Raw genomic sequence first — 27,742 nt, forward strand, 5'->3', positions numbered from 1 at the left:
TAGTGCCGCACCCCGGCTGAGCCCCTCCTGACATGAGCTGTACTCAAGACAGAGAACTTTCTGACTGAAACACGAGCTGCATTTAGACCCCCAGAAAAAAGACAGGGGAGCAAATATTCAATCCGCATGCGCTACACAAGCTAGTGCCAAGGAATGGAGGAAAGAGGTTTCATGTCTTCGTGGATTGACCTCTTTGGGCAATCCTGCAGCCAGCTGGGGATGGTGAAAATGTCATAAGGCTGACACAAAAGCTCCAAGGAAGAGCAATGGCTTTGGTTTTTGCGAGGCATAAGCAAAGTAGTTGGTTTGACCTGAGGAGAGGAGTCAGGCAAGGCTACATATGCTAACACCAACCCTCTTCAACTGTTACCTGAAGAAACCATAAGAAGGGCCACTGATGGAAACCTTCACAGTGAACAATTAGTCATCTGTGTTTTGCTGTAAACTTTCACCTGATTGGATAGTTGCATGAAAAGGAGCCAAAATTGCTAGGAAGGGCAGTGAAGAAAGCAGAGAAATCAGCTATCAAGAGATCAAAGACAAAGGTCTGTTGGAAAAGCAAAGCTATTCCTACCCAAATCTGAGGAGGCACTGGAGTGTGTTAAGCACTTCAAAGACTGGGTAGAGTGTCTACAAGGGCTGCTGAACACTTACAGATGAGACACGGACGAGGATTCATGACTGCAGGTTTAGCAACATTCAGCCACATTTACAGAAGCAAGACCATGAAATAACTGAGAAAACTGACACTCTAGGGGCTTTCTGCCTTTGAACTGCACTGCTGCAGGGGACGGCTGCACATTAGCCATACCGCACCCGAACTTACAGTATGACTGGAAGGAGGTTGGATGTCATCAAGATGATCAGACAAGGAAAATTTGAGCTGCAGGATGTGGATTGGAGAAGCAGAGGAAGTTTTGAAAGGGCTGGGTTTTTACTGTTCATTGTGAAGTAAGGTTATGGTGCTTTGCACTACACCGACGACGATGAACTACATTGATGCAGAGCAAGTCTCTAACGTACATGAGTTGCTCCAGTTCATCTCACTTGGGTTAGCAGAGGCAACATGCCTGCTATCAGGGTTTGTACAGTGCAGCAATGACCACGTACTCAACACCACTGCCAATTGCCTTTTAGTAGATGGGACCTTAAACTCTTAGGGTGGGCAATTATCCCATATCTGCCTACTACAAGGTTTCTTGCACCTCATCTGAAGCAGCTGGTAGCGGCCCTTGTCAGAGACAGGCTAGTGCACTAGAGGGACCTTAGTTCTGATCCAATCTGGTAACTCCTATGTTTTTTCTCATTATCTGCCCAGTTCTACCATCCTCTGAAGACTAACATAAGACCATAAGAGAGGACAAACTGGGTCAGACCAAAGGTCCATCTAGCCCAGTGTCCTGTCTTGTAACAGTGGCCAATGCCAGGTGCCCCAGAGGGAGAGAACAGAACAGGGAATCATCAAGTGATTCATCTCCGTCATCTAGTCCCAGCTTCTAACAAACAGAGGCTAGGGACACCGTTCCTTTTCATCCTGGTTAGTAGCTATTGATGGACCTAACCTTCCCTGAATTTATTGAGTTCTTTTTTGAACCCTGTTAAAGTCCCATTCTTCACAACATCCTCTGGCAAGGAGTTCCACAGGTTGACTGCGCGCTGCATGAAGAAATACTTCCTTCTATTTGTTTTAAACCTGCTACCTATTAATTTCATTTGGCGACCCCTGATATTCTTTGCCCCTTTCCCTCTCTTTCTCTTTGGCCTTCCAACAGATTCCCCCATATCATATCTGTGCCACAGGCACTGTTCAGTCACCAAGCTGTGGATTACTGTACAACTTCAAGCAACCTGCTGGCAAAGGTCATCCCTCTTTCCACAATCAAATGGATTTGTTAAGCCCAAAGAATCAACTCACTTTTGCTTTCATGCTGCTCAATGAAGGGAACACCCTTAAACCTTTCAGCATCTGATCAGTTTAAATCAACCAGTAATCTTAGAAACAAGTAGCAGGACTTCTCACAACATATTTGAAGGCTGGACACACAACATACTGATTCCTTTCTGCAATGCACGTGCAAAGTTCATGTCAGAAAACAAAGAGAATCAGGGAGTTACCATGGCAGATTCCATTCTTCATATAAAAGCCGTGACCACAGCTGGCCACACAAAGGCCGGCATTTAAAACACGAGACCTGTCTTTGCAGGCCAAGCAGTTGTTGTCAGCAGACCCCCAGCATGCAGAGCAGGACTCGTGACAAGCTGAAAAGAAAAAGGGGAACAGGTTAATGAACAACCCAACAGTCACTGATTTTTTAAAAATGAGTTTTGTAGCAATTCGCCTATTTTACTTTCACTCCTAAAACAACATGGGCATTTTGTAGCTACTAAAAATCATGGGTGTACTGAGTTTGGTACGTTTAGCTGGGCTGGTCACACTTTTGGGGAACTCCATTTACATCCCAATTTTGCATCTGCAAAATAGCTAAGTGCAAATGAGAATAGTGCCTGCGGCTACAATCGAGGCGTGCTGGAAAATCTTTGTATTGATAGAGCATGGATCAGGATTCACGCTTCACGATGCTACGTGGAAACACTCTCTGCCCTGAATTGTTTATAAAATAAACTGCCAGTTCTGCAACCAGATTTTTACTGTGCTGCAAAAACTCTACATTGGGGGCTATGAGCTGCTGAACTCTACCCCCAGATTGATTTTGTCTGGATGGGGAAGGGATAACCCCATGGAATGCTGGGTACTGGAGGGAGGAGGAGGGAGAGACAGGTGGAAAATGTCTCTTGGTGGCAAGTTCTGCGTAAAGCACACATTGTGCACTCTGATTCTTTTCCCTTAGATGGCCAAAAGAATGGAAACACCCCTATTATACTGAGAACTCTCAAACCTCCATCTTTGGGCAAATCCTACGCCAAGGCCAGCACCCAGTAACTGTTTGGTTATTCCTGAAATATATTATATGTACACACTATTCAGGCAATGGGGATGTCCTCTCCTGAGCAGATGATACAAGTGCAGGCACATACAAAACTAGAGCAACCTTTCAGCATACTAATTTTTTGCAGAGAAATAAATGACTGAATGGGGCTAAAACCTGCTCTGTTACAGAGCTGTGAGAATCAATTCATTATAGCTGTGTCTATACTGCAATGCATATCGCCAAGCCTCATTTGCATAATTAACGAGGCTCCGTTTTTGCACAAGAGGCTTTTGCGCAAAAACCCCCTCTCGCACAAGAGCTGCTCTTCCTGAAAAAAATGCGGAAGAATGCTCTTGTGCAAGAGGGAGATTTTGCGCAAAAACGGAGCCTAGTTAATTATGCAAATGAGGTGCCGCGATAGTCCACGCTTCACCTCATTTGCATATTTCTTGCACCAAACAGGCGCAGTATAAACATAGCGTATGAGTTTCACTGAGGGGAAAACCTAGCCCACTCTAGTTAGGCCTTTTATGGTATTTGTGTGTTAAATCATGTGCTGCCAATACTCCCACAACCTGTGCAAATTACAGGTCTTTTAGACTTAGATTTTTTTTCCTGATTACACCCAAATATATTTGAATAATGTTCTCAACTTTCTAGCTTCACAAGGCATGTCTGTGCTTGTATTCCCACCCACTGAAAGGTGGGGTGAAACAAAATCCTCACGCCTATCTCCTGAACATGCCTACATTCATGAAGGCCACCTCTAAGAAAAACACAACTGCATTTGCTATTTGTAAAGTAAGATGCAACCCTCAAATACGGTTGTACAGGAGGTTCTGCGGTCATTTTTCAAATCCCCTCCGCAGCAACTGCATTCAGAAATTCCAACGGTGTCGAAAAGCCATTTCTAACGCTGAAAGAGCTGCAGTTATGGTACCAGGACTGCATCCCATGCAGAAATCAGGACACAACAATAACAACTCACAAGGAAATAACTGATTCGTGCGGGGGAGCTTAAATGTCATTTAAAGGAGGGAGAACAGAGAAAAAAAAGTTTAAAAAAAAGAGTTTAAAAAAAAATCAAACAGATCCATCGCCTGCAGCGATTTGCCTAGAAATAGATGAGAACTGTCTCGTTTTCCATAAAAGAGGAACATGCGTAACCTTGGAGGGCAAGTGAGGACGGAGTGAAGGAGCAGACACTCAAATGAGAGAGAAAGGGGAATGGCTGCCACTGACTCTCAACACGGACACTTACACAAACATAAGAGATCGCTTATTCCCCCTCTTTCTTCCAAGTTTTTTAATTCCTCTTTTATCTGCTGGAGCACGTAGCATTCCTCCCTGCTGGCTTTGTTTCATGAACAAGCTGGAGCCTCTGTCTAGGTCCTGTGAGGCAAGGCAGTGCTGTTACCCCCATTGAACAGATGGGGAACTGACACGCAGAGAGACTAAGTGACTTGCCCAAGGTCACACAAGGATTGGTTTTAACATTCCTGAGTCCAAGTCCAGTGCTTTCTTCACCACAACCCAGCAGGCCGACAGCCACCATGGGCCCTGCACCCAGGGCAAGATGTGGGGGGGGAGGGGCTCTGTGCCCCTGGAAGGGGCGGGGCTTTGGGTAGAAGAGGCAGGGCCATGGTAGGCAGATTTTCCAGACCTGTGGTACTTCTCTGAACACCCCTTCTCCCCCCGCAATTTTTCCAACATTGTTTTTCAAGTGTGGACACCAGAGCAGGACACAGGATAGCCACAATGGACTCATCAGCACCGCAGGCACAAGTTACATTACCTTCCCGACATACCCATTTACACAGGTGAGGACTGGAGATGCCCTCATGTCAGCTGATTGTCTGCAATGGCCCCTAAGTCCTTCCCCCTGCTTTCCCAAGCAAAGCTCCGAATCCTTTAAGCATGGAATACGTTCTGTTCCTTAATGGACGATCCTGCACCTGGCTGCATTAAAGCCTACGCTGTTAGACTGACTCCAGATCAGCTAAGACTGCTCTGATTTAGGGATGTAATAGTGTAGCCGATTAACTGATAAGCAAAAGCTTATAGGTTAATGCTATAGACTACACGCATTTCTCCCCCTCCCTCCTTGCCAGTAATTTTTAGCAGGCTGGCCAACAAGTGGGCTCAGCTCTGGCTCACGCCGGTCTGCTTTTAAAGTGTATTAGGAGCCAAGCCTGCAAGCAGCTCAACACTGACTACCAGCCCCACCCCGGGGACTACAGAATAGTTGAGTACCCGATAAGAATTCATGAGGTTAACTAACTATTCAATTCACCAATATTTAACATGCCAACTCTGAATCAGTGACTATTTCTCACTGTCACCTACTGGCCCAACCTCTATCTGCAAAGAGAAACTCACTACTGTCACCGGCAAGTTTCACATTGAACGGAAGTAAGGAAGCGGAAGGGATGGAAACAGGGGGAGCATGTTTTAGACAGGGGGAGGTTCGGGGCATGTGGGATGCAGCTCACTTCACTGAAAACCAGGCAGGGGCTCTGCTCAGGCCAGGCGCGGATGCAAACCTGCACTATGTGAAGGACAGATCCATTCAGTTAAGTACTCCCCTTTCTCCATCTCGCTGCATCTGACAACGATCCTGCAAAACCAATACAGGATCTCAGCAGCGCTAGCAGCCTCTGAGGCAGATGTTGCCTTCACATTTTATCTTTCTCTGGGGCGCGATGACTTCTGAGTTCTCTCTGTGCTAGAGAAGCCGGAGAGAGATGTGACAATAACAAACAGCTCAGCAGAGGCTTCCAAACCCACTGAGAAGATGCAATGAACTTGGCAGGCAAGCACCACTGGCATAGAATCTTTTGTGGGTCAAAGCCATTGGCAGCTGGGAAAAAGAAAGTTTGAGAGCCTGCGGAACAAGCCATTGAGCTGTTCTTGGAGAAGGGACAAAGGAAAGATTAGGAAACCAATAGCTTAAAAAGTGGGAAGGAAGAGAACGAGGAGGGGCAGAAGGGTGGGGGATGAAAGAAGGGAGGGAAAGAAAAAGAATCAAAATGTACAGAGAGTTCTCGGAATCAAATCTTTGAGCCTCTCAATTCATATAAACCAGGTTACCACTGGCAGCAAAGATAGTTGCTCGTGCAAGGTTAACAAGTAACTTTCGCAGGTGGCTCCCTTGAACAAAATATTTGCCACAGCGATTAGCTTGGCCTTACTGAAACATGCCACTACGGCTGTCAGGCCCATCATGCCTACGGGTGGGTGCTGGATTCCAACTCCTCTTCCATGGCCTGCAGCAAAACTCGCTCGCTCACAGATTCAAAGCAGCACCCGCCGCAGTGGGTATCAGCTGCGGGTCTCGCAATGAATCTCAAACATGGTCGGATTTGTGCTCTTATACAAGCTTTCAGCTCTCGTGCCCACAGCGACAGGCATCAGGCAATTTCTCTTTGCCTCTATGCCCTGAAAGCTGCTGTTATTAAAATGCAACCGCTATTGATTTCCCTCATGATATCCTTCTTCTGCTTGTCCACTGAACTTAAACACCAGAGGAAAGTGTATCAATAGAAACTACGTGGTTGTGGAAAAGCAGTCTCACATCGCCTGGCTTGGCTCAGATCTTTCTAGAAGAGTGTTTCGCAAAGTTGTCTGTGAAACCACCGAGAAACCTGTTAATTGTCCGCACCGGTTTGTTTACTTACCAGCACTGCAGCCACAGAGCCTCGCGGCTCCGACTGCCCCATTTCGCCGTTTGCAGACCAGGGGAGCTGCGGGAGGCAGCAGCCCGGCCAACACCACTTCCCCTGGCTCCCCTTGGCTACAAACGGTGACAGGGAGCCAATAGGAGCCGCGAGGCTTTGCTCTCAAGATGACGGACTGGTGATGTTCCTTGCCAGGCTGTGTAAAATACAGAATGTGCCTGGGGCCCAGAGAGACAGGGCCTGTGTTGTGGAATCAAATAGGAAAAACTGAGGACCTACCGGTTTGAGCCAGAAGCCAAAGGGGATTTCTGTGCATTTAACTGCCTGCTCGTCTGCTTAGGTTAAACATTTTGTTGTACAGAGAACTGGTTCCATCTAGGAGACAACTTCTATTCCATTTTGTCATTGATAATATAGGATACTTCATCCTCCCCCTTGTCTTCTGAAGCATGTATCTTTGGTGTCTAAAGAGACCAGCAGATGGCAAAGGCACAGATTCTATGTGAGTGTCCACCAATCACCAGCCAGCTGCTGTGACACCCATCTTCTCACCCTTCTCCCAAAAAATTATGGGAGAAAAGAGGGCAGGGTGTGGGAGACGGGGTGGGTAAGACGGTGTCTTGGGCTGGGAAGTGGATTTTGAAAGCAGGGATTAAGCAAACAAAACCCTCACAGAATCATAGAACCATAGAACCATAGGAAGAGACCTCAGAAGGTCATCAAGTCCAGCCCCCTGCTCTAGGCAGGACCAATCCCAACTAAATCAACCCAGCCGGGGCTTTGTCAAGCCGAGACTTAAACACCTCTAGGGATGGAGACTCCACTACTTCCCTAGGTAACCCATCCCAGTGCTTCACCACCCTCCTAGGGAAATAGTTTTTCCTAATATCCAACCGGGACCTCTCCCACCACAACTTGAGACCATTGCTCCTTGTTCTGCCACCTGTCACTACTGAGAACAGCCTTTCTCCAGCCTCTTTGGAACCTCCCTTCAGGAAGTTGTAGGCTGCTATCAAATCCCCCCTCACTCTTCTCTTCTGCAGACTAAACAGACCCAACTCCCTCAGCCTCTCCTCATAAGTCATATGCTCCAGCCCCCTAATCATTCTGGTTGCCCTCCACTGGACCCTCTCCAATGTGTCCACATCCTCTCTGTAGTGGGGGGCCCAGAACTGGACACAATATCACCTGATGTCACTCAGCAACCAAACAGCCCAGCAGTCTGAGCCTGCGCCCAGTTGTTCCATAGACTTACCGCAGGAGCCTGTCAAACGCCAGCCTGGCTGACCCATTCTCCATGGTGGGCAGGGTGAGGAGAGCTGGCAGTGTACAGAGAAGGCCACATGCTGAATCTTTTCAAAGGGGGGGGAGGTCGCAGTAACTGGACCCCCCAACGCATCATTTTCCCTCAGATGCACCCCTTGAGCCAATGAACTTTCAACATCCCTGAAAAACAGCCAGGGTCCTTTGACGACCTTAGGAGTGCTTGCCTCATCCCACGACAGAGCTCACTGCTTCTACGCACTTATTTTCATCAGCACATGGGGCCGTGAGGGCACAGTCATGGGGTGGGTTAAAAGCTCCGCTGAAAATTTGGCCTTAGAACAGGGCTACTCCACTTTGGAAGTCCCAGGAGCCACAATGATACTCACAGCACATGCCACGGGCCGCAACTTAATTGTAGTTGCATATACATGCAAATATATAGGCAAATCAATAGCTTATTGCACACTGACAGGCATGAATACAATTGAGGCAAGAGTACACAACACGCAGGCTCCATTTAAGTCAGTTCTGCTGACAATAACAACATGCAATAACCTATTGCCACCCATATGACAGCACTTTTAATGAGCAATGACAGTCCAGAAATTTAACTACTAAAACTCATATCAACAGAAGACCATTATATTGACTACTTTTTTGTTTTGGCTTCACAACAGTCCAGGATTTTAACTACTAAAACACGTAACAACCCAAATCGCACCGTAAATCCAAACCCACTGCGGGCCACAGACAGACCATGTGTTGAGTAGCCCTGCCTTAGAAGTTAATTTTCCTTGGAAATGAAACTGTACTACACTATACAAGGAGACTTTGACAGAGCCAAGACCAAATCCCAACCTACAAAACTACAGCCGCCCTATAAATAGAGTCAAAACCCAACAAGGTGCCACCAGAAATCCCTAACCCACATCATGCTAAGATTCACTGATGTCAACATCTCCACAAGATGCAGCAGGTAAATGCTGCTTTCTCCATTTTACAGAGGGGAAAACTGAGATGTGGATTGCCCAACTTTTCAAAGTCACTAGTGAGCTCAGGTACCTCAATCTGTGGCTGTCCACTGGAAGATACCTTAAAGGAACCTGATTTTTAGGAAGTACTAAGCACCCACACTCAGAAAAGCAGGCCTCTTTCAGATATTGTCAGTTTGATACTGAAAAACCAAGGTGATCAGAGCCACTAGCCGCTGTTGGCTCACAAGACTCACTCACAGTCATACAACAAACCTGTGTCAGAGCTGAGCTCAGAACTTAGCTCTCCTAACATCCAAGACTTTGCTTATGTCACTGCACTTAATTTCCTTCTTCAACATAGCAAGCCATAATGATCAGGAACAGCCTTATCACTGATGGACTCATAACTTCAAAGGTGTTAATAATTTGCTGACTATATATAAATGATCTAGCAGATGTACTCAGCGTTGCCCGGGTCCTTAACTCCATTAAGGGATTTTTTTAAATAAAAGGAAAACATACATGCTTTATTTACATGGATGCATTCTTCAAAAATATAGTGTTGTTGTATGAAGTTACTTTTTATTTTGGATTCCTTTAAAAAAGGATTGTTAAAAAAATTTCATTTACTTATTTTTAGTACATTTTTTAAATGGGAATTCCATCAAGTGTATTTTTTTCTTCATCCTTACAACAAAACAAATCACTACTCCAAATTTCTCCATTTTATCTCTTTTCTGTAAAGATTGCTGAGAAACTATCCTATTCCCAGTTTATCCTTTTTTCCTGGCTCATCTTGGTTCAGTTCCTTTCAACATTCATTCATTTATGTCAAGGTTGAGAACTATACTTCATTTGATGATTCTTTCTCTTGGGAGAACAGCAAAATAGAGATAATGGATTTCAGGAAAGCAGATTTTCGTAAACTCAGAGAGCTGGTAAGTAAGGTCCCAAGGGAAGCAAGACTAGGAGGAAAAACAACTGGAGAGAGTTGGCAGTTTTTCAAAGGGACATTATTAAGGGCCCAAAAGCAAACTAATCTACTGCATAGAAAAGATAGAAAGTATGAGAAGAGACCACCTTGCCTTAACCAGGAGATCTTACATGATCTAAAAATCAAAAAGGAGTTGTATAAAAAGTGGAAACTAGGTCAAATTACAGAGAATGAATATAAGCAAACAACATAGGTACGCAGGGGTAAGCTTAGAAAGGCAAAGGCCCCAAACAAGCTCAATCTAGCTAGAGACATAAAGAGTAACAAGAAAACATTCTACAAATGTATTAGAAGCAAGAGGAAGACCAAGGACAGGGTGGGTCCATTGCTCAGTGAAGAGGAGAAACAATAACAGGAAACCTGAAAATGGCAGATGTGCTTAATGACTTCTTTGTTCTGGTTTTTGTCAAGAAGGTTGATGGTGATGGGATGCCTAAGATAGTAAATATGCTAGTGGAAATGGGGTAGGTTCTGAAATTAAAATTAAAAAAGAACAAGTTAAAAATTATTTAGAAGTTAGACATCTTCAAGTCACCAGGGCCTAATGAAAAGTATCCTCAAATACTCAAGGAGCTGATAGAGGAGGTATCTGAACCTTTAGCTATCACATTTGAAAAGTCATGGAAGTTGGGAGAGATTCCAGAAGACTGGAAAAGGCCAACTCTAGTGTCCATCTATACAAAGGGAAATAAGAACTCTGGAAACTACAGACCAGTCAGTTTAACTTCTGTGCCAGGAAAGATAAAGGACCAAGTAATTAAGGAATTCATCTGCAAATAACTGGAAGATAATAAGGTGATAGGTAACATCCAGCATGGATTTGTAAAGAACAATTCATGTCAAACCAATCTGACAGCTTTCTTTGATAGCATATCAAGCCTTGTGGATAAGGGAGAAGTGATGGACGTGGTAAACTCAGACTTTAGTAAGGCATTTGACATGGTCTTGCATGACCTTCTTATCAATAAACTAGGGAAATACAACCTAGATGGGGCTACTATAATATGGGTGCATAACTGGCTGGATAACCATTCTCAGAGAGTAGTTATTAATGGTTCACAATCATGCTGGAGAAGCATAGCAAGCGGGGTTTTGCAGGGGTCTGTTTTGTAACTGGTTCTGTTCAATATCTTCACCAACGATTTAGATGATGGCATAGAGAGTACGCTTATTAAGTTTGCAGATGATACCAAGCTGGGAGGGTTTACAACTGCTGTGGAGGATAGGGTCATAATTCAAAATGATCTGGACAAACTAGAAAAATGGTCTGAGGTAAACAGGATGAAGTTTATTAAGGACACATGCAAAGGACTTCACTTAGGAAGGAACAATCCATTTCACACATACTGAAAAGGAAGCGACTGTCTAGGAAGGAGTACTGCAGAAAGGGACCTAAGGGTCACAGTGGATCACAAAATATGAGTCAACAGTGTGAGACTGTCCCAAAAAAAGCAAACATGATTCTGGGATGCATTAACAGGAGTGTTCTGAGCAAGACATGAGAAATCATGCTTGCATTCTACTCTGCGCTGATTAGGCCTCAATTGGAGTATTGTGTCCAGTTCTGGGCATCACATTTCAAGAAAAATGTGGAGAAATTGGAGAAGGTCCAGAGAAGAACAACAAAAATTATTAAAGGTCTAGAGAACATGAGCTATGGGGGAAGGCTGAAAGAATTGGGCTCATTTTGTTTAGAAAAGAGAAGACTGAGAAGGAACATGATAACGATTTTCAAGTATCTAAAAGGGTGTTACAAGGAGGAGGGACAAAATTGTTCTTCTTGGCATCTGATGATAGGACAAGAAGCAATGGGCTTATATTGCAGCCAGGGAAGTTTAGGTTGGACATTATGAAAAACATCCTGTCAGGGTAGTTAAACACCAGAAAAAATTGCCTAGGGAGGTTGTGGAATCTCCATCACTGAAGATATTTAAGAGCAGTTTAGATAGACATCCATCAGGGATGATCTAGTTGCTGCTCAGTCCTGCTGTGAGGGCAGGGGGATGGACTTGATTTCTCGAGGTCCCTTCCAGTTCTAGTATTCTGTGATTCTGTAAGTTTTCATGAGAAGCAATCCCATTCCAGGAACATCCCATTTTCCTGGCACAAACAACCCTTTACTATGCTTTAAGGTATGATTAGAGGAGGCTGCCTACCACATTTGATGGTCCTAGCTCTTAACATTTAGAAGTTTTTCAACGGACAGATGGACAGACTCTCTGATTAGGGGGCTGGAGCGCATGACCTATGAGGAAAGACTGAGGGATTTGGGTTTGTTTAGCCTGCAGAAGAGAAGAAGGAGGGGAGACTTGATCTCAGCCTTCAACTTTCTGAAGGGAGGTTTCAAAAGGGATGGAGAAAGGTTGTTCACAGCTGTGACGGATGGCAGAGCAAGGAGCAATGGTCTCAAGTTACAGTGGGAGAGGTCTAGGTCGAATATTAGGAAAAACTATTTCACTAGGAGGTGGTGAAGCACTGGAATGGGTTATCTAGGGAGGTGGTGGAATCTCTATCCCTAGAGATGTTTAAGTCTCGGCTTGACAAAGCCCTGGCTGGGTTGATTTAGTTGGGGTTATTCTTGCGTTGGGCAGGAGGCTAGACTTGATGACCTCCTGAGTTCTCTTCCAGCTCCATGATTTCAAAAATATTACAGATACAGATAACAGATTTATCTCTATTGGGGTAAACAGAGGTCAACACAGGCAGCGAAAATCTTTTCCCTATTGATTTTTCAGGATTATATTATAAGCTTCAAGGAACGTTCTCACAGTCTAGTATTCTCAGTTTTATTTTTTATATTTCAAGAGGGGAAATAAGGCCCCCTCCCCATGTTCACTTAATTATTCATGGAGGGCTGGGTCTTGTTCAAATTTTGGTTTCACACCAGTGCAAAACTAGCAGTTTGCCAATGATGCCAAGTTAAAGGGTCAGATTCATCTCTATGTTACTCTAGCTTTATGAGTTCCAGTAGCTTGAAACTGGTGTAGAACAGCAGCTGAGCCACGTTCAATATTTTTAATAGAAAAGAACTCTTGCAAAGTGCCGACTTCCTTGATGAAAAGAAACCTGTGCATTTATAAAACTGTCTGTGCTCTGCTGCATTCAAAACGAGTATCAGTCTACCCACAGCCACTAGTAAATGTGGCATAACAGACACACTTCATTAAAGCATGGGACTTTTCTGCACTCAGCCATTTAACTCCCTTTTGGTTGGTCACAATTCAGAATAAAAATTCATTTAAAGTTTCTCTTCTAAAAAGATGTCTCAGAAATCTCATCTGCATCACTGCAGGTGTGAAGATCACAAGCTGCTTTGGGACTGCAAAAGATTAATGTTAACGGTATCGCAAAAGGAACACACTGAATTATTTGAGAAAGAGTTGCCTGACTTTTGAAAGACACAAGATGTTTTCTACAATTCTGTACTGTATATCTACGTGACTCAGAAATAGAATAGTTCATTGCAAGTGTGTGTTAGCTACCTGTGATAATTCTATTTAGCAATAATGAGACCACTGTTCTCAAGAAATGAGTTTCTATAACTAAGACAGTCTAAAGAACCATAAAATAAAGAATCATTAATAAAAATCCAAGCACTTCAGTAAGATGCAGGCTTTGTCTGTTACAACAGGTTACATATTTCAATATTCTCATTTGCGCAGGTCAAAGCAGCAACGCCCGAGTTCTGTCTAGACTTTTTCAGGATTAATGCTCCCTGAAATGTGAATAATTAAGTTGCAGGGAAAAGAAAGAATGGGCACATTGAAGTCTGCAGCTCTTCATCGGTCTTGCTTTCCAGGGCAAGGGTCATTCCTTTTTCACTCTCTTGACTTTTCTTCTTTCAGCCTTTTTCTTATTCATTTTTGTCTCATCTCATCACAGCAGACGCCATGTGTCACTCTGCTCTACGTGTGTCTCACACTAAGCCCGTGAATATTAATCGCACAGTTAGTTATCTGAACAAGCTTCCTTACTGATTTTCAATTTCCCTTCTTCCTTAATGGCTTTATTGTTCTATAGAAAAACAAACCCCATTATTGGAGCAGGGGGGGAAACCCATCACATCCAACCAATTCAGTCAGATGTTCTTTTTAGTTTTAGATTAGATCCTCTTAAAAATAAAACAATAAGGAATGAAGCAAGACTGATTTTTTGTGGCTTGTCCATACACTGCAGAGACCAGTCCTGCAAAGGCAGGAGGATGGACTAGGTAATCCAATCTCATGGGCCTTTTCCATTTCCAGGGCCAGATCCTCTGCTCCAATTGAGGATCTGGTCAATCCTATAATATAATTCCATTGACAAACTTACTGCAAGCTTTAAGAAAACATACTGCTTCCTGAACAGCATAAAGAAAATTTGGACAACCTGACTGCATCCATGTAAAAACAAAGAGCACACAAAGAAAAGATGGTTGGAAATTAATTATGGACGGGCTCTGAAATTTGAGGCTCTCTCTGCCTGTTTTATTTTATGCAGAAAATGCAGCCGGGCAGAACTAAAGCAAATTGGTTTAATTCCCCCGAGGAAACATGAACAAATTTTCCCACCAACTTTCTACTCTAGGCATGGATGGGTATGAACATGGATAGAATGAAAAGCCAGTTCACTACAAACTGGCAATAAAATGAAACATTAGCCTTTTCCTACAGCCTGTGCGATACATTGGCATTGCCAATTAAAACACCAGGAGCAGGCAGAAAGGGGATGAGCAAATATGAAGTAATCTTATCGTCTGTTTTATTTTGACTGCAAATTCTTTTAGGCTGGGATTGCTTTTTCATTGTGTGTGTGTGTACAGCACCTAGCATAATGGGGCCCAAATTTTTAACTGAGACACCTAGATGTTAATTCAGTTCCATCACTGGAATTTAAGACCATTTAGACACAAGCATTCAAAATCTAATCTAACACAATCCCTTTGGGACAGACAGCTATAGAAAAGCAATGGTCAAGAATCGAACTCCTGTTTTAGACCTCAATTCAGCAAAAGCACTATAGCAGGTGCTACACTTTCTTCAAATGAGTATTTCTACAGGAGTCATAAAGACTGTTCTAATGCCTGAAGTCAACAAGTGCTCAAGCGCTTTGCTGAACTGGTCTCAGAAAGAATTGAGCCCTTTAGAAAGGCCCTTATTATAAGGAGAAAACTGCTAACTTCAGCAATCTGTTAGGATAAAAGAGGCGGAATCTCCATTTGGACAAAGTAAGAATGTTTCAAAGGAATGAGCTGAATCTAACAGAAATCCCCAACTTCCCTATCCTAATCCCAGCCACTAGAAACAAACAGGGGGACACTTATTTGGAGACACTTTCCCCTGTTTCGAGGAATTCATGATTAACAGGGTAAGACATCCCTAAGTATTTGTGATGAGAACAGCGGGCACAAGAGATATTCTGGAAACAAGAAGTGTGAAAAGCAAGAAAACATCACCAAAAGGAAAAGGACTTTTATGTGTGACTCTCTCTGGCTACCTGCCATACCCCATATCCCTCTCTAATTTGCTCTAATAAACACTCCCTCCACCATAGCCTCCTGGGGAGAGCTGATTTCATTAGCTGTAGTTTTAGCCTGGGCTGAACACGAAGTATACACCAAAGAATTGGATTCCAGTAAATGGCAATGGATTTAGGTCAATGGTAAAATAGAGCCGTTTCCACCCCTCCTCCCCCAGGAGTAAGAGACAATAACATTCCCAAATGAGAGACTTCTGCATCAGAACAGGACTAATTTAAACAACAGTGTTGAGAAGTGGGGATTGAAGAAGCTGATGGTTCTTGGAGAACAGAATTGACCTAGAGTTTAAAAAGAGGGAATTCTTCTCCCATTTGCCATCATCTTAATCCTACGTGATTCTGGTTTTCTGTAGCGTTAGGGCATGGAAAATATTTACCCTCGTGTTGGCAATGCATCTCTAAATGCAGACTACGTTTAGACATGTCTCAGTTTCTCTCTCTCTCTCTTTTTTTTTTTTAAACCAGGCAGCCCTATTTGTAAGTTACCTGCACAGCGGAGGTGATCCTGGAAGAATCCATCCCCACACGATGACACACACTGCCCGTATTTCATCAGCAGGGAGTCCTTACAGGAGGTACACTCAAAGCCAATGGTGCAGGTGGAGCATGTCTCCATGCAGGCTGTCAAAGGGAGAAGTAAAGGAAGAGAGACAATTTTACCTTAAAGCATCATGGTGCAGTGATCCTGATTTGTATATGGTCAGTCTGCAGGCAAAATGCAGGGAAGCAAATCCTATGCAGGAAAGCATTTGAGATTACAGAGTTTTGGGAAAATACTGGTTCCTTTTTTGGCTGAAAATTTTTTTTTTAATTCTAAATTTTCTAATGAGCTCTACTTTAGACAGGTTAAAATCAAACTACTATATATCTGAGTGAGTTCGTCTGTCTGTCTGTCTGTCTGCCCCTCTGTGCATTTGCCTGTTGGTTCAAGAACTCCTTCTCAACAGTAAGAGCGAGGACCACAAAATTGGGTCTACAGCTTCCTCTTGTCATAACTTAAAGCAGGGGTGGGCAAATACTAGCCCTTGGGCCAGATCCGGTGTGCCAGGGTTAGCCCTTGGTGGGCCACCATTGCTATATTCACTTGCACCTCCACAGGTACTGGCGATTGCAGCTCCTGTTGGCTGTGGATTGCTGCCCCTGGCCAACGGGAGCTGCGGGAAGCGGTGTTCCAATCCGTGCTGCTTCCTGCAGTTCCCATTAGCCGAGAACGGCGATCTATGGCCAACAGGAGCTGCAATCACCAATACCTGCAGGTAAATAGCAGTGGCAGCCTGTTAAGGGCTAACCCTGATGAGCTGCCACCATTTGATTGCCCTTATGGCAAGGTTAGGGTTTGGCTGTGCCAGGACAATGGGATGTGCCTGCAATGGGATTGCTTCTCATAAAACCATACAGACTGCCCCAGGACCGAGCCTCCCCTACCCCCAGGAAGAGCGGGAGGAGACTAAAGCTTCCCCCTCCTCCAGTTCATGCAGGAACGTTGCTGGCTGTTCTGCATTCATCGGGGAGCGAGTGGAAAGTGCACAGTTTGCGTCATTCTGCCTGGGAAGCGCAGGGGGGGCAGATGAAACTGGACCTTCGCCAGCCAGGGGACATGCACCTTAGCGTGCCTGCTGAGAGGCGCGTCTACCCTGGCCCCAAGCTACCGAGGTGAGAGAGGGCTGGGGTTGTCCCTGCTTCCCAGGGCAGCCTGCATCCTGAACCCCTCCTCCCCTGCCCTACCCCAGAGCAACGATTTCAATGAAGCATGAACATTTTTGCGAGGGATGTAAAACTTCATTTCATTGGTTAAACCGGTTAACTGATTAAAAAGCCACTGGTCTAGAGCAGCGCCCTCCCCACCTCAGGCAGGGGCTGCTCTGGCCATGTTAGAACAGCCCCTGCCTGTGGGACACCTGGGCCCACCGCAGACAAGGGCTGTCCTGGGCAGTCGGGGCAGCTCCAGCCAGCAGGTGCCCGAGCCCACCACAGACAGGAGCTACTCCACACAAGCAGGGCAGCCCCTCTCCACAGAGCTGCCACCCATGGCAGCCGGGGAGCTGGATAAGTTTACCGGAACTGGCAAACATCGCCTGTTAAGGGTGACGCTTACAGGTTAAGCTTTCACATCCCTCATTTTCATTTTCTAAAATACAAAAACTGAGTGAGTGAAGGCCAATGCCAAGCACATCTTCTAGTGGGACATAAATAGGTACCTTGGTGCATCCCTGAATCCAGGACTGAGAGACTAAACTTACGGAGCTCTGATTCCGGGATCTGTTTCTACACCTCAGTTAGAGATAATGAGGAGAAGGGTTTTCACACAATAGAGGCCAGGCCTGGGAGGCAATGCGAATAAGCAGCACCCGAGGATTAAAGCACCAACCCGAAGGACACCATTCAGCGGCGAACGGAACGTGTGCTGTACCTAAGCAAACCCCGGCATCCTGATAGAATCCAGAGTCACAGCGCCCGACACAGCGGCCATTTTGGAGCAGCAGGGTTGCATCGCGGCACACGTCACAGTGGTCGAAGGACCGAGAGCAGGCCGAGCAGTCTGGGTGGCATCGCACTGGCATGAAGAATAAAAAAGAAAGAAGCTGCCAGAAGGCTGGGAACAACACATGGACCGCAGACAAAGCAAAACTCAATACGCAGCCCCGCTGCTAACGACTCAAAGCATTTTCTCATACACGGCACGCGAGCAGTTAAATGCTGTTTTATTGGGCTGGATAAGCCCGGCCTTTAATTGAAGTTACCCAGCCTGCTGTTAAACAGGCCATAAACAACCCATGTTGTCTCTTTTCACTGATATTCTTACACCAGGGGGAATTAATGGCCCACAACAATTGGAATTTGAGTTACCTCAGGCCAGATCCCGTGACAAAGTCAATGGGAGTTGGGCCAGCAAATTGGAATAGGGGTTGCAGGCTTAGGTCACGCCTACACCACCGCTTAAGTTGATCTCACTTGCATTGCTCAGGGGTGTGAAAAAAAACCCAGCCCTGGCAAGATGCAAGTTTTGCACTCTACCGCTGACACGGCTTTCACTTCCCGCCAAGTAATTTTGCCGGCGGGAGAGCACTCTGCCATCGGCATAGCCCCTCTTTGCCAGATCTTTTGCAGCTGCGCTGATGTAGCACCCCAGTGCTGGCTTGCCCTTAGTGACACAGAGAAACAGCTGAAGGGACAATGTTATGACAAAATATTTCCCTACGGCAGGTGTTTCTCAAGCTGGAAGGCTGAAGAAGTCGAGGAACCAAAATATTTTTTCTTTAGCGCAGACTCATTTTTGCCCAGCAGGAGAATTAGGACCCAACTTTCAACCAGGTCTTGATCCTGGAGCCATTACTCAGTCTTGAAACCCTAGTGATTTCAATGAAGGGCATGCCTGAGTAATGGTTTCAGGATTTAATTCCCACTGACGTTCCACAAATGAGGAGGAAGAGGCAGAGAAGGGGCTGTCCTAAGCAGAAAAGCCTCGATGAAGAACAAACAAGGAATGGGCTGCCCTGTCCCTATATATGTGTAGCTGCATCTCCACAGCTTGGCAGTCATCTTACTCCTGAGAGTAGCGGGCACAATCTTTTCTCCATTCCAGAGCAAACCCCCTGAAATACTCAGGGCAAATTCCTTAGGCCAGGAATTCATGGCTCATTCCTTGTTTTAAATTCATGGCCCATCCCTTGTTTATTCTTCCTCAGCTAAAAGTACGACCAGTTGCTGTCTCATGAGAAAGCCACAGCCTGGAGCGAGACACTACATAGGGGAGGGAGGGTGTGGGCAGGTTCTCCCCAAACACATGTGTCAGAGACCAGCAATTTAGCTTTATGAAAACTTTTTTTTGGGGGGGAGGGCAAGCCCTTCTACCCTAATTTGTGGGAAGGTTGGGACAAAAATTTTGAAAAGCTTAGGACTAAAGAGTTAAAATTTGGAAGGTTTTACAGGATCATCAGCCTGGACTCTGCATTGTACAACTCTCATTGCCTCTACGGCAGCATGCCGAGAAGTAGCTGGTGGGACTATAGAAAGGAATTTCAAGGCTTGCAGTGAGTACGCAGAATGCAGGCGTGGCTATATATATATTCCCATACAATGATCTCAGGAGGTCATGTTTTCCAAAGAGCTCAGCACACTGTCAGGCATTAGGCAGAATTTTGAGAGCACTCATCTCCCAGAAACTCCTATTGATACGAATGAGAACTTCTGGGTGCCGAGAATATTTTAAAATCTGTTCACCTTAATCAAGTGCCTTCATGGGAGCTAAGCTCTTTGGAAAATCTGGCCCAGAAAGTATCAACCTCATTAATACAATGTAATGTGTTCAACTCATAGTCACACTTTATCCCAGATCTGTCCCCAGTATCATAACATCTGAACTCCTCATTGTCTTTAATTAGTTTATCCCCACGACATCCCTACGAAGAAAGGCTGAGCTACTGTTCCCACTGTAGGGACGGAGAACGGAGACTAAGCATTTTGAAAACACTTAAGAGGCTTAGGTGCTTAGCAGCCTAAATCTCACTGAAAGTCAATGGGACTGAGGCAGCAGTCACTTATGAAAATGGGATTTGGGGGCTTTGAAAATGTTATCCCCTAAGGGCATGTCTAAACTGGGGTGGGGGGGTTACAAAAGGGGATATGCAAATTCAGCAGGAATTATCTTCTTCTGATCTCACTTTGGAAAGAGGATCATTCGAAAGTGAAAGAAGTCTGGATGCAGGTTTTTTGGGGAAAAAACCCATCCAGACTACTTTCACTTTCGAATGACCCACTTTCAAAAGTGAGATTGGAAGAAGATATGCAAATTCCCGTGGAATTTGCATATCCTCTTTCAAATATAAAACGTAATCTAGACATAGCCTAAGTGACAAGTTCACAAACGAAGTCTATGATAGAGAAGGAAATTGAATTTGGGCCTCCCAAGCTAACCTCTATTATTTCCTCTTTTCTTATACCCTAATAGCCTCTGAGATGTTTCTAAGTTTATGTGAAGCTTGCCTTTTGGATTTATAAATGCTTTTTCTTCCCCCGTTCAACAAATAATAAACTTTAAAATATTTATCCAACAAGCACTCTCAGCTACTTCTGCAATGACAGCACAATTAAACTGTAAAGTTGTTTTCTTTTTCCTGTGACAAACCATTCACTGGAGCACTCTGATGAATCAAAGGAAGCTGAGTGCTATGGAAGCTGCTGCCAATATGAAAAATTAGAAATCCACAGATAAAACCTATCAACTAGGAAATGTAAATGAAGGGATATAAAAACATTCTGTGGGAAATATAATTTATATGCAAAATTGCTATGTAGCCAATGCTAATCTAATGAGTCCAGATAATTATTAACTGGCTCTAATTCAACCCCAGGTGAATTGGAAGTGGTGTTATAGTATAAATGAATTCTTTTTAAAAGGAAATTAATTGTAAGTCCATAAACTTCACAAAACCTTATAATTCAGAAAAAGAGCGCCTTTTTTATTTGTTAGAAGATTTCATAGATTAGAAAAAAAGAAATGAAAAATATTTCCTGGACAACAGCCTCCAAATAGTGAATCTCTTTACTTTGCTAAAGAATGTCTGGTAGAGGCCCAGTCCAACTCCACTCTTATCAGTGCGAGCCTTTAGCTCGTCTCCTACATTTATACAGGAATCCAGTTTAGATTATACTGGGGAGAGGGGAATTACTGATTCCCAAGCCAAACAGATGCAGTAAAGCTGAAATCAATAAAAGTCGTCATTGGGAACACTGCTAAAACGGAGATCTCTGATAAAACTAAGAAGCCCGGCAAAAATAAGGAGTAAGTTGCATGACCTTTACTCACATTGGGAAGCACCTCCACCCACAAGGGCTGCCACTGAAGTTAGTGAGATTAACCAGTCTGAGTAAGGATTGCACAACTGGCGTGAGTAAGGATTGCACAAACCCCAAACACCTGCTTGCACTCCCTGTGACCCAGAAAGCCAAGAGGCCAAGGACACAGAAGGTGCATGGAATTTTACAGACAGTCACTGGGTTGTCTATCTGCATAATAGTTTGCAGAAGGCTGGCGTGTGAGGACTATCATGAGCCAGTGGCGGCTTGTCATGTCTGCATGGATAACATTAAGGAATGACGTAATTTTCAACATAAATACATTCTGAAGGTCTTGGAGATAAGACAGGTCACCGGGAGGTGAGATAACTCGGAGATGTTCCTTTCCGACGGAAGGTGAGTGACATCTATAACCCTGTCTGGTCACTGGCATGCTATCTACCTATTTGCACTTTGAATCAGGTGCGCAGTGAGAGGAAACCCACAGGAAAAAACAAACAGCTGGGGGTGCGCTGAGTGAAAACAAACGATTCATCTGTTATATCTTGGAACGCAGAGAGAAACAGGGAATCGGTCACCAAGGAGGCAAACCCATAGCAGGAATGTCTCATGATAGAAGGGTTGCAGTCGGCCTGGCTGTAAAGTGCTGCAATGTTTCCCAGTGAGCAAGACTCTACTAGACATGAGAACATCTTGTTAATTGCGTCTAGGCTTTCAAAAGCATAATATTATGGTTTTATTGTATTTGTATCCCCCTTTCTAACATTTCTGCTTGCTGTTCCTTGAATCTCTAAGCTGTTAAATGAAGTTATATTTGATTTCACAACAAACCTCGCTAAGTGCTCGGGGGAAAGCGGAGGGTTGAGCTGAGGTGGAGCTGCTCAGCTGGTGGGCCCCATTTTTCTGAAGCCGTGAATCAGTGAACACTGCAAGCATCCAGGAGGCCAGCAGCTGGAGGCTGCAAGCAGATGCTCAGAGGTTGGTACGTGCCTGTCGCTAACCTGTACAGTGGCAGCAGCGCCTGTGAGGCCTAGAGAGAAGTGCCTGGCCTGGCCGTAGCAGCGGAGTTGGGGAGCTGACCAGTGACAGGCACCGACTTTGTCATGCTAAGGGCAGGTGGTAGCAAGGTACTTCCCTTGGTACACCTGGTAAGCATCACGCTTCCTATTTAGACCCCTGAAATACTAGTGTATCCCTGGGGAGCATTCGTAAAAGAATTTCATTTCCTGGCCTAAGTTATGAGGGGCCGGGTTACGAAGGATTATGCCCCCACAATACAGCCAGGATCAGAATCCACCCCATGCAGAACTGCAAATGCCAGCAGCAGAAGCTGCTCCGCGCAAATACCTGCTTGGCACTGCGAGCAGCAGTCTCCTTCCACCTTCGCTGACAGGCTGCCCAGCGGGCAGGGTGGACAAGAGCGTCGATAGCAGATCACCTCGGTGTCCCGGCATTCGCATTCCTTGCACAGGCCTTCTTTCCACCTCTCTCCAGGCTGCACAAGACAATAGTGAACCCCTTCGGTGAGGCTCCGTTCGGTGCAGAGTTCAGCAGCGGGACTGAATCCAGCTCTCACGGCGCGTGATGAACAGTTACAGGTCTAGTGGCCAGCTAGAGTTTACATCATGAACCATTCACAGGAGAGCTTCGGCATAAACTAAATGCTTGTGACCGACAGCCATCCCCCACTAAATCAGATAATCTGATATAGAGCTAATCGTTATCAGTTGCCATGCCAGTGTTCCATCTTGTCTAGTAGCTGGTCTTCTAATATGGACAGTGATAGATACAGATTGAACCTCTTTAGCCGAGCAATTTCGGGACCTGACTGGTACTGAACCAGAGAATTTGCTGGACCACAGAAAGTCAATAATGTCCAGCAGCATTACTAACACTTCCACTGCTTACTGGGCTCTTAAAAGACATTAGGCATAACAGCACAGAACACTAAGAGCCAGGACTGGTAGCTGTAAACAAACTTTACGGGACTGCAGGAAACGTGGCCTCACCGTAAGTGGATATCCTGTTAACAAAAATCATACTAGACCATGGATTTTTGCCAGACCAGAGAGCGGTCAGCCTGCATGCATGCATAATAAAGTTTTCCTTCTAGGTTTCTCTCCTGCCTCACTGCTTTGACCTCCAGCCTCGGACCCTTCTGGGGGCTCTGTACCCCAGGGGAGCGAGATTTCCCCCACAAGGGGAAGTTATTTTTCTGAATCCTTCTGACTTTGAAATGAAAAATAGGGTTTGTGTCCCATATAATATGTAACAGGTCTAATGTAACAGTAGAGATTTTTATTATTCATATTACCATCTAAGTCTTTTTTTAATCCAGTTAACCTCTTGCCTTCAAGTATACACTACAGCAAGGACTTCCACAGGTTAACTTGGCATTGTGGAAAAGTACTTTCTTTTATCCATTTTGAATGAACTGCCTTTCAGTTTTATTGACTGTTTCATTGTTCTCATATTAATGTGTGAAAGAGTAAACAGGAGCATCTGGTTCACATGCACTGGACCATTCACACATCACTACCAAGTCTCTGCTTATCGCCTTCTCTCAGAATACTGCCCTGGTCTTTCCCAAGTGGTTTGAGTTAATTTAGAATATACCGGGTTGTATTAATAACGTCTGTAATAATTATAATGTAAAAAGTTGACATTCTGTCTGATATGAGTTATTTGTTATTAACAGTCAATTTCCTATGCCATTATGCTGTGCATTCACCTATCTATAGTCCCTCTATCTTCCCCAAGTCTTGATCAACATAAATAATTTTGTGTCACCTGCAAATTTTGCCACTTGGTTATTCGCCCCTTTTCCCAGGTTCATTTATAAATATATTAAACAGCACAGTGCCATGTAGACACCCATGGTCCTTCACTGTTAAACTTCTTCCATGATGAAAACTGATAATTTACAACTGTTGCCTTGTTTTCTATCTTTTAGCCTGTCTTCAGTCTACAACACCACTTTGCTTCCCACCCTCTTTACTGAGTTTCTTACAACCCTCTTTGTTGGGATTTGACCATAGGTTTTTGAAAGTCTACGTTTATGCCACCTCTTTTTAACTTTAACCACTGTTTTGTTGACACACTCAGGGAACTTCAGCACACGAAAGGGCACGATTTGCCTTTACAAAAGCCAGTCTTTAGAAAGGAGAAGCACACTGCCCCTTCTGCGCTCAGCTAGTTTTGCTGGCAAGGGTAGGGGCCATTATCTCAGCAACCTCCTGCCCTTGGGCGCATCTACACAGCTTGCCAACAGGAGCGCCCCAGCCTGGGTCGACAGAGTTGGGCTCAGTGGGTAGTTCTCTCTGTGCCTACCTTAGCCTTGGGAGTGGGGTGGGCTTCAAAGCGTGAGCTGCAACTTCAAAGCGCTCTCCGCCCAGCCATTTTCAGAGTGCTAGCGCAAGCCTCGCTAGCCCCAGTCTGTCAGCCTGGGCTGAGAAACTCGCTGCCGTGGGATGTGTACACATACCCTCTGGGTCCCTTAGGGCTGCTAACACAGAGCAGTACTTCCACTCAGCCACTGAAACTGTGCTTGGTCCCAAGAGTTATTTACTTCTGCACAAGCAGCAGTTAACATCATTATTCACTTGTCGCAGTAATGAAAGGTCTCCTAGTGTACTTCATCAAAAGAAACTATACCGTCAATGGTAGAAGAAAGGCTGATTGTAAATATCCCAGAATAACAGGCTCCCGATGCAGTGAAATCAATAGGGAACGTTTTCAGAAAACTGCAGTGAGCTTTGGTCATACGGCTCTCACTGGCAGTAATGAAAGTCAAACATCTTAAGCCCCATGAGGTGCACTGAAAACTTGAGGGTGTGTGTATAAAACATTAATCAGGAACGATTGATTCAATTTACTCTGCTTTCCCCTATGTAATAAAAAGAGCCGGAAGAGACTTAGATGGTGCTGAAAGTTTTAAACAAGCAGATTTTATGAAACGCAACACCCTCCCAGGTGAGTAATATTAAGGGACTGTGCTTTTATAAGACTCAGTGAAGAATGTTCTTTCTGGGCTTTTATGAGATAGACTTTCACTTCTTCAACCCCTCATAAGCATAACACACTATGTTATCCAAATGACCAGGGTACTCACAGCTTTGGTATGTTCTCCATACACACAGTAACTATCCCTTGAAATACACTCAGGACAGCACTTCCCCTCCAAATGAACTAATTCTTCACCCTGTGGAGAGAAAAGTTGCTGCAATACACATGAAATTAGCATTTCCAAGCAATACAGGAGAATGCAGAGGCATAATGGTTATCGGACTGGAATGTAATCTTTAATATCCAGCTGCACCTTATCTGCTCCACGTCCTACTTCATCTCCACATGTGCGCTTTGAAATGTGTGTGTAAATAACATTGTGGCAGCAGAACAAACCCCAGAAAAGATCAGGAAATTCACTGATAAGGCAACTATGTCCCAAAAACCAAACCATTAAGAACACACAGAAAATGGAATAACATGTTTCACTTGCATTTTACTTGAAAACTTTCACATCCTTAAAAATGCAGCTGTTACATTTTCTGTTCCATTTCTCCCTCAAAGAAAAGACTAAAAATTTAACAAATGTTCACGGTGAATTTTAAAACATGCATTATGTTGTTCTAAAGTCTACTGTTGGTTACAATTGAAACAGAGATACTGTGAGTACAGTACTGTACTGTGAGTACCCCAATGTAATTGAGATCATAATTTTGCTGTAAGGAAAGGAAATAAGGCTTCCATTTGCTCAAAGTCTGTTGTATATAAATGGAAGCAAAACACTTCTGGGAAAAGAAGGATGGTTTTACATGTAATGAACCTGGATTAGATTTAGGAGAGCCAGGTTCAATTCCTGTCTCTGCCTTTGATTCTCTGAGCCTGATTCCCATTTACATTAAGACCTCTTGCTACTACAAAGGTGATATAAAGAGGTCTCATATAAAACTTAAATCAAGATAGGCTATTTTAATTCCCAACTAAATATCCACCCTTGGACTTGCACCAAAATAATAAAAGGTGAATTAACAACGAATGTAGCTATTTCAGTGCAAGTTAGCTCATGGACCGGTCCCTGGGTGGGATTTTCAAAAGCACACAGCACTGGTCTAAGTCTGCTGCCATAGAAGTCAATGGTAAATGCTGATTGCTTTTGTAAATCACACCCTTAACCTGTCTGCATTCCCCAACTGTAAAAACTGAGATAATATTTACCTACTGCCAAGGGGAGTTGGGCAGATTATTCATTAATAGGTACAAAGCACTCAGATACTGCGGCAGAGCGGGGGAAATTAACAGATGGACAGTGCATCTGGATATAGTCTATAGTGAAGTGGATCAGCTCTCAGACTGTGCCTATGCACCAGAATTCTAGCTACAGAGTGCGTGTGATTCAGTCTCCACCGGAGTCAGTGGAATTCCTTTCAATGACTTAAACATGGTTTATATTAGGAAGCTCTTAAACTTTCAGTGATGGGGGAGTTGATCTATATGTGCAGAAGCCTCTTTTCAAATTCTGTTATTGAACCCTTAACTAACCCACACATATACACAAACTCCCCATGAATGAAAAAGCTGGCTCCATCTCCTGGGTTCATTATTTACGGAAGTTTAGAATCCGTCCCCATCTATTTTGGGTATATTTGACAGCATTCCACTTAGGAAAATGTACTGTGCCAGTTTGGCTACATATGTACAAGTGCAATAGCATGAGCAATGGCAGATTATGCCAGAATGGCCAATCTCAGCCCAATTCTTTGAGAGGGCCACCAGCTTTAATGACTCCATTTGCACGCCGAGAAACGCACGAGTGAGTTGAGGCACTATGTTTTCAGTCAAATCGGGGACACATTTCACTTTAACTATCTCTGACTATTCTTACAAGTTTCTACATCAGTGGTGGGTCAAATGTGGCCCATTTGGGGTTCTAGGTGTGGCCCATGAAACTTTTTTTTTTTTTTACCGTTGCCCACTTGCAGGGTTGCCAGATTCCACTGTTTTCTATTTTCATAATTTTTTCCCCTACAAGTCTTACTCGAGTGACACACATGTAAAGCAAGGGCACATAAAATGATATGACTGCCTATAACGCTGACTATAAGAGCCGCGCGCTCCCTCTGCCTCCAATCAAGCGCTGCTACAGTTCAGTCGGCACCTCCCCGCAAATTTTAGGTATGTAAGCACAGTGAGCAAAACTACCCAGTCCTGGGAGACCACCCTGGTTATGACAAACTTGCAACCCACTGAGCTGAAGGCCCACTTACTACCATATGATGCCCATCCCTGTTCAGTCCCTGGGTTACGTACAAGATAGGGACTGTAGGTTTGTTCTTAAGTTGAATCTGTATGTAAGTCGGAACTGGCGTCCAGATTCAGCCGCTGCTGAAACTGATCAGTTTCAACAGCGGCTGAATCTGGACGCCAATTCCGACTTACATACAGATTCAACGTAAGAACCCCAGGCATCCCCAAGTCACCTGCTGCTGAAACTGATCAGCGGCTGATTCCAGGAAGCCCGGGGCAGAGGCTTCCTGTAGTCAGCCACTGGTCAGTTTCAGCAGCGGCTGACTTGGGGACACCTGGGGC

At 44.5% G+C, this 27,742-nt stretch overlaps 1 protein-coding gene across 2 annotated transcripts in view; it reads right to left on the minus strand.

The window, feature by feature from the left end:
* The window catches only part of FRAS1 (Fraser extracellular matrix complex subunit 1), a 294,040-nt gene that overhangs the window by 142,609 nt on the left and 123,689 nt on the right, over positions 1-27,742 (minus strand). For both annotated transcript variants that reach the window (XM_075929458.2, XM_014578940.4), the window contains exons 10-14: positions 25,266-25,355; positions 22,502-22,649; positions 17,769-17,912; positions 15,845-15,979; positions 2,116-2,259 (exon numbers count right to left, since the gene is read on the minus strand). In XM_075929458.2, the coding sequence (XP_075785573.2) occupies positions 2,116-2,259; positions 15,845-15,979; positions 17,769-17,912; positions 22,502-22,649; positions 25,266-25,355 (661 nt within the window). The remainder of the gene's footprint in view (positions 1-2,115; positions 2,260-15,844; positions 15,980-17,768; positions 17,913-22,501; positions 22,650-25,265; positions 25,356-27,742) is intronic.

Source organism: Pelodiscus sinensis, chromosome 4, assembly GCF_052426305.1.
Source record: "Pelodiscus sinensis isolate ZL-2025 chromosome 4, ASM5242630v1, whole genome shotgun sequence".
Classification (NCBI taxonomy): Eukaryota; Metazoa; Chordata; order Testudines; family Trionychidae; genus Pelodiscus; species Pelodiscus sinensis.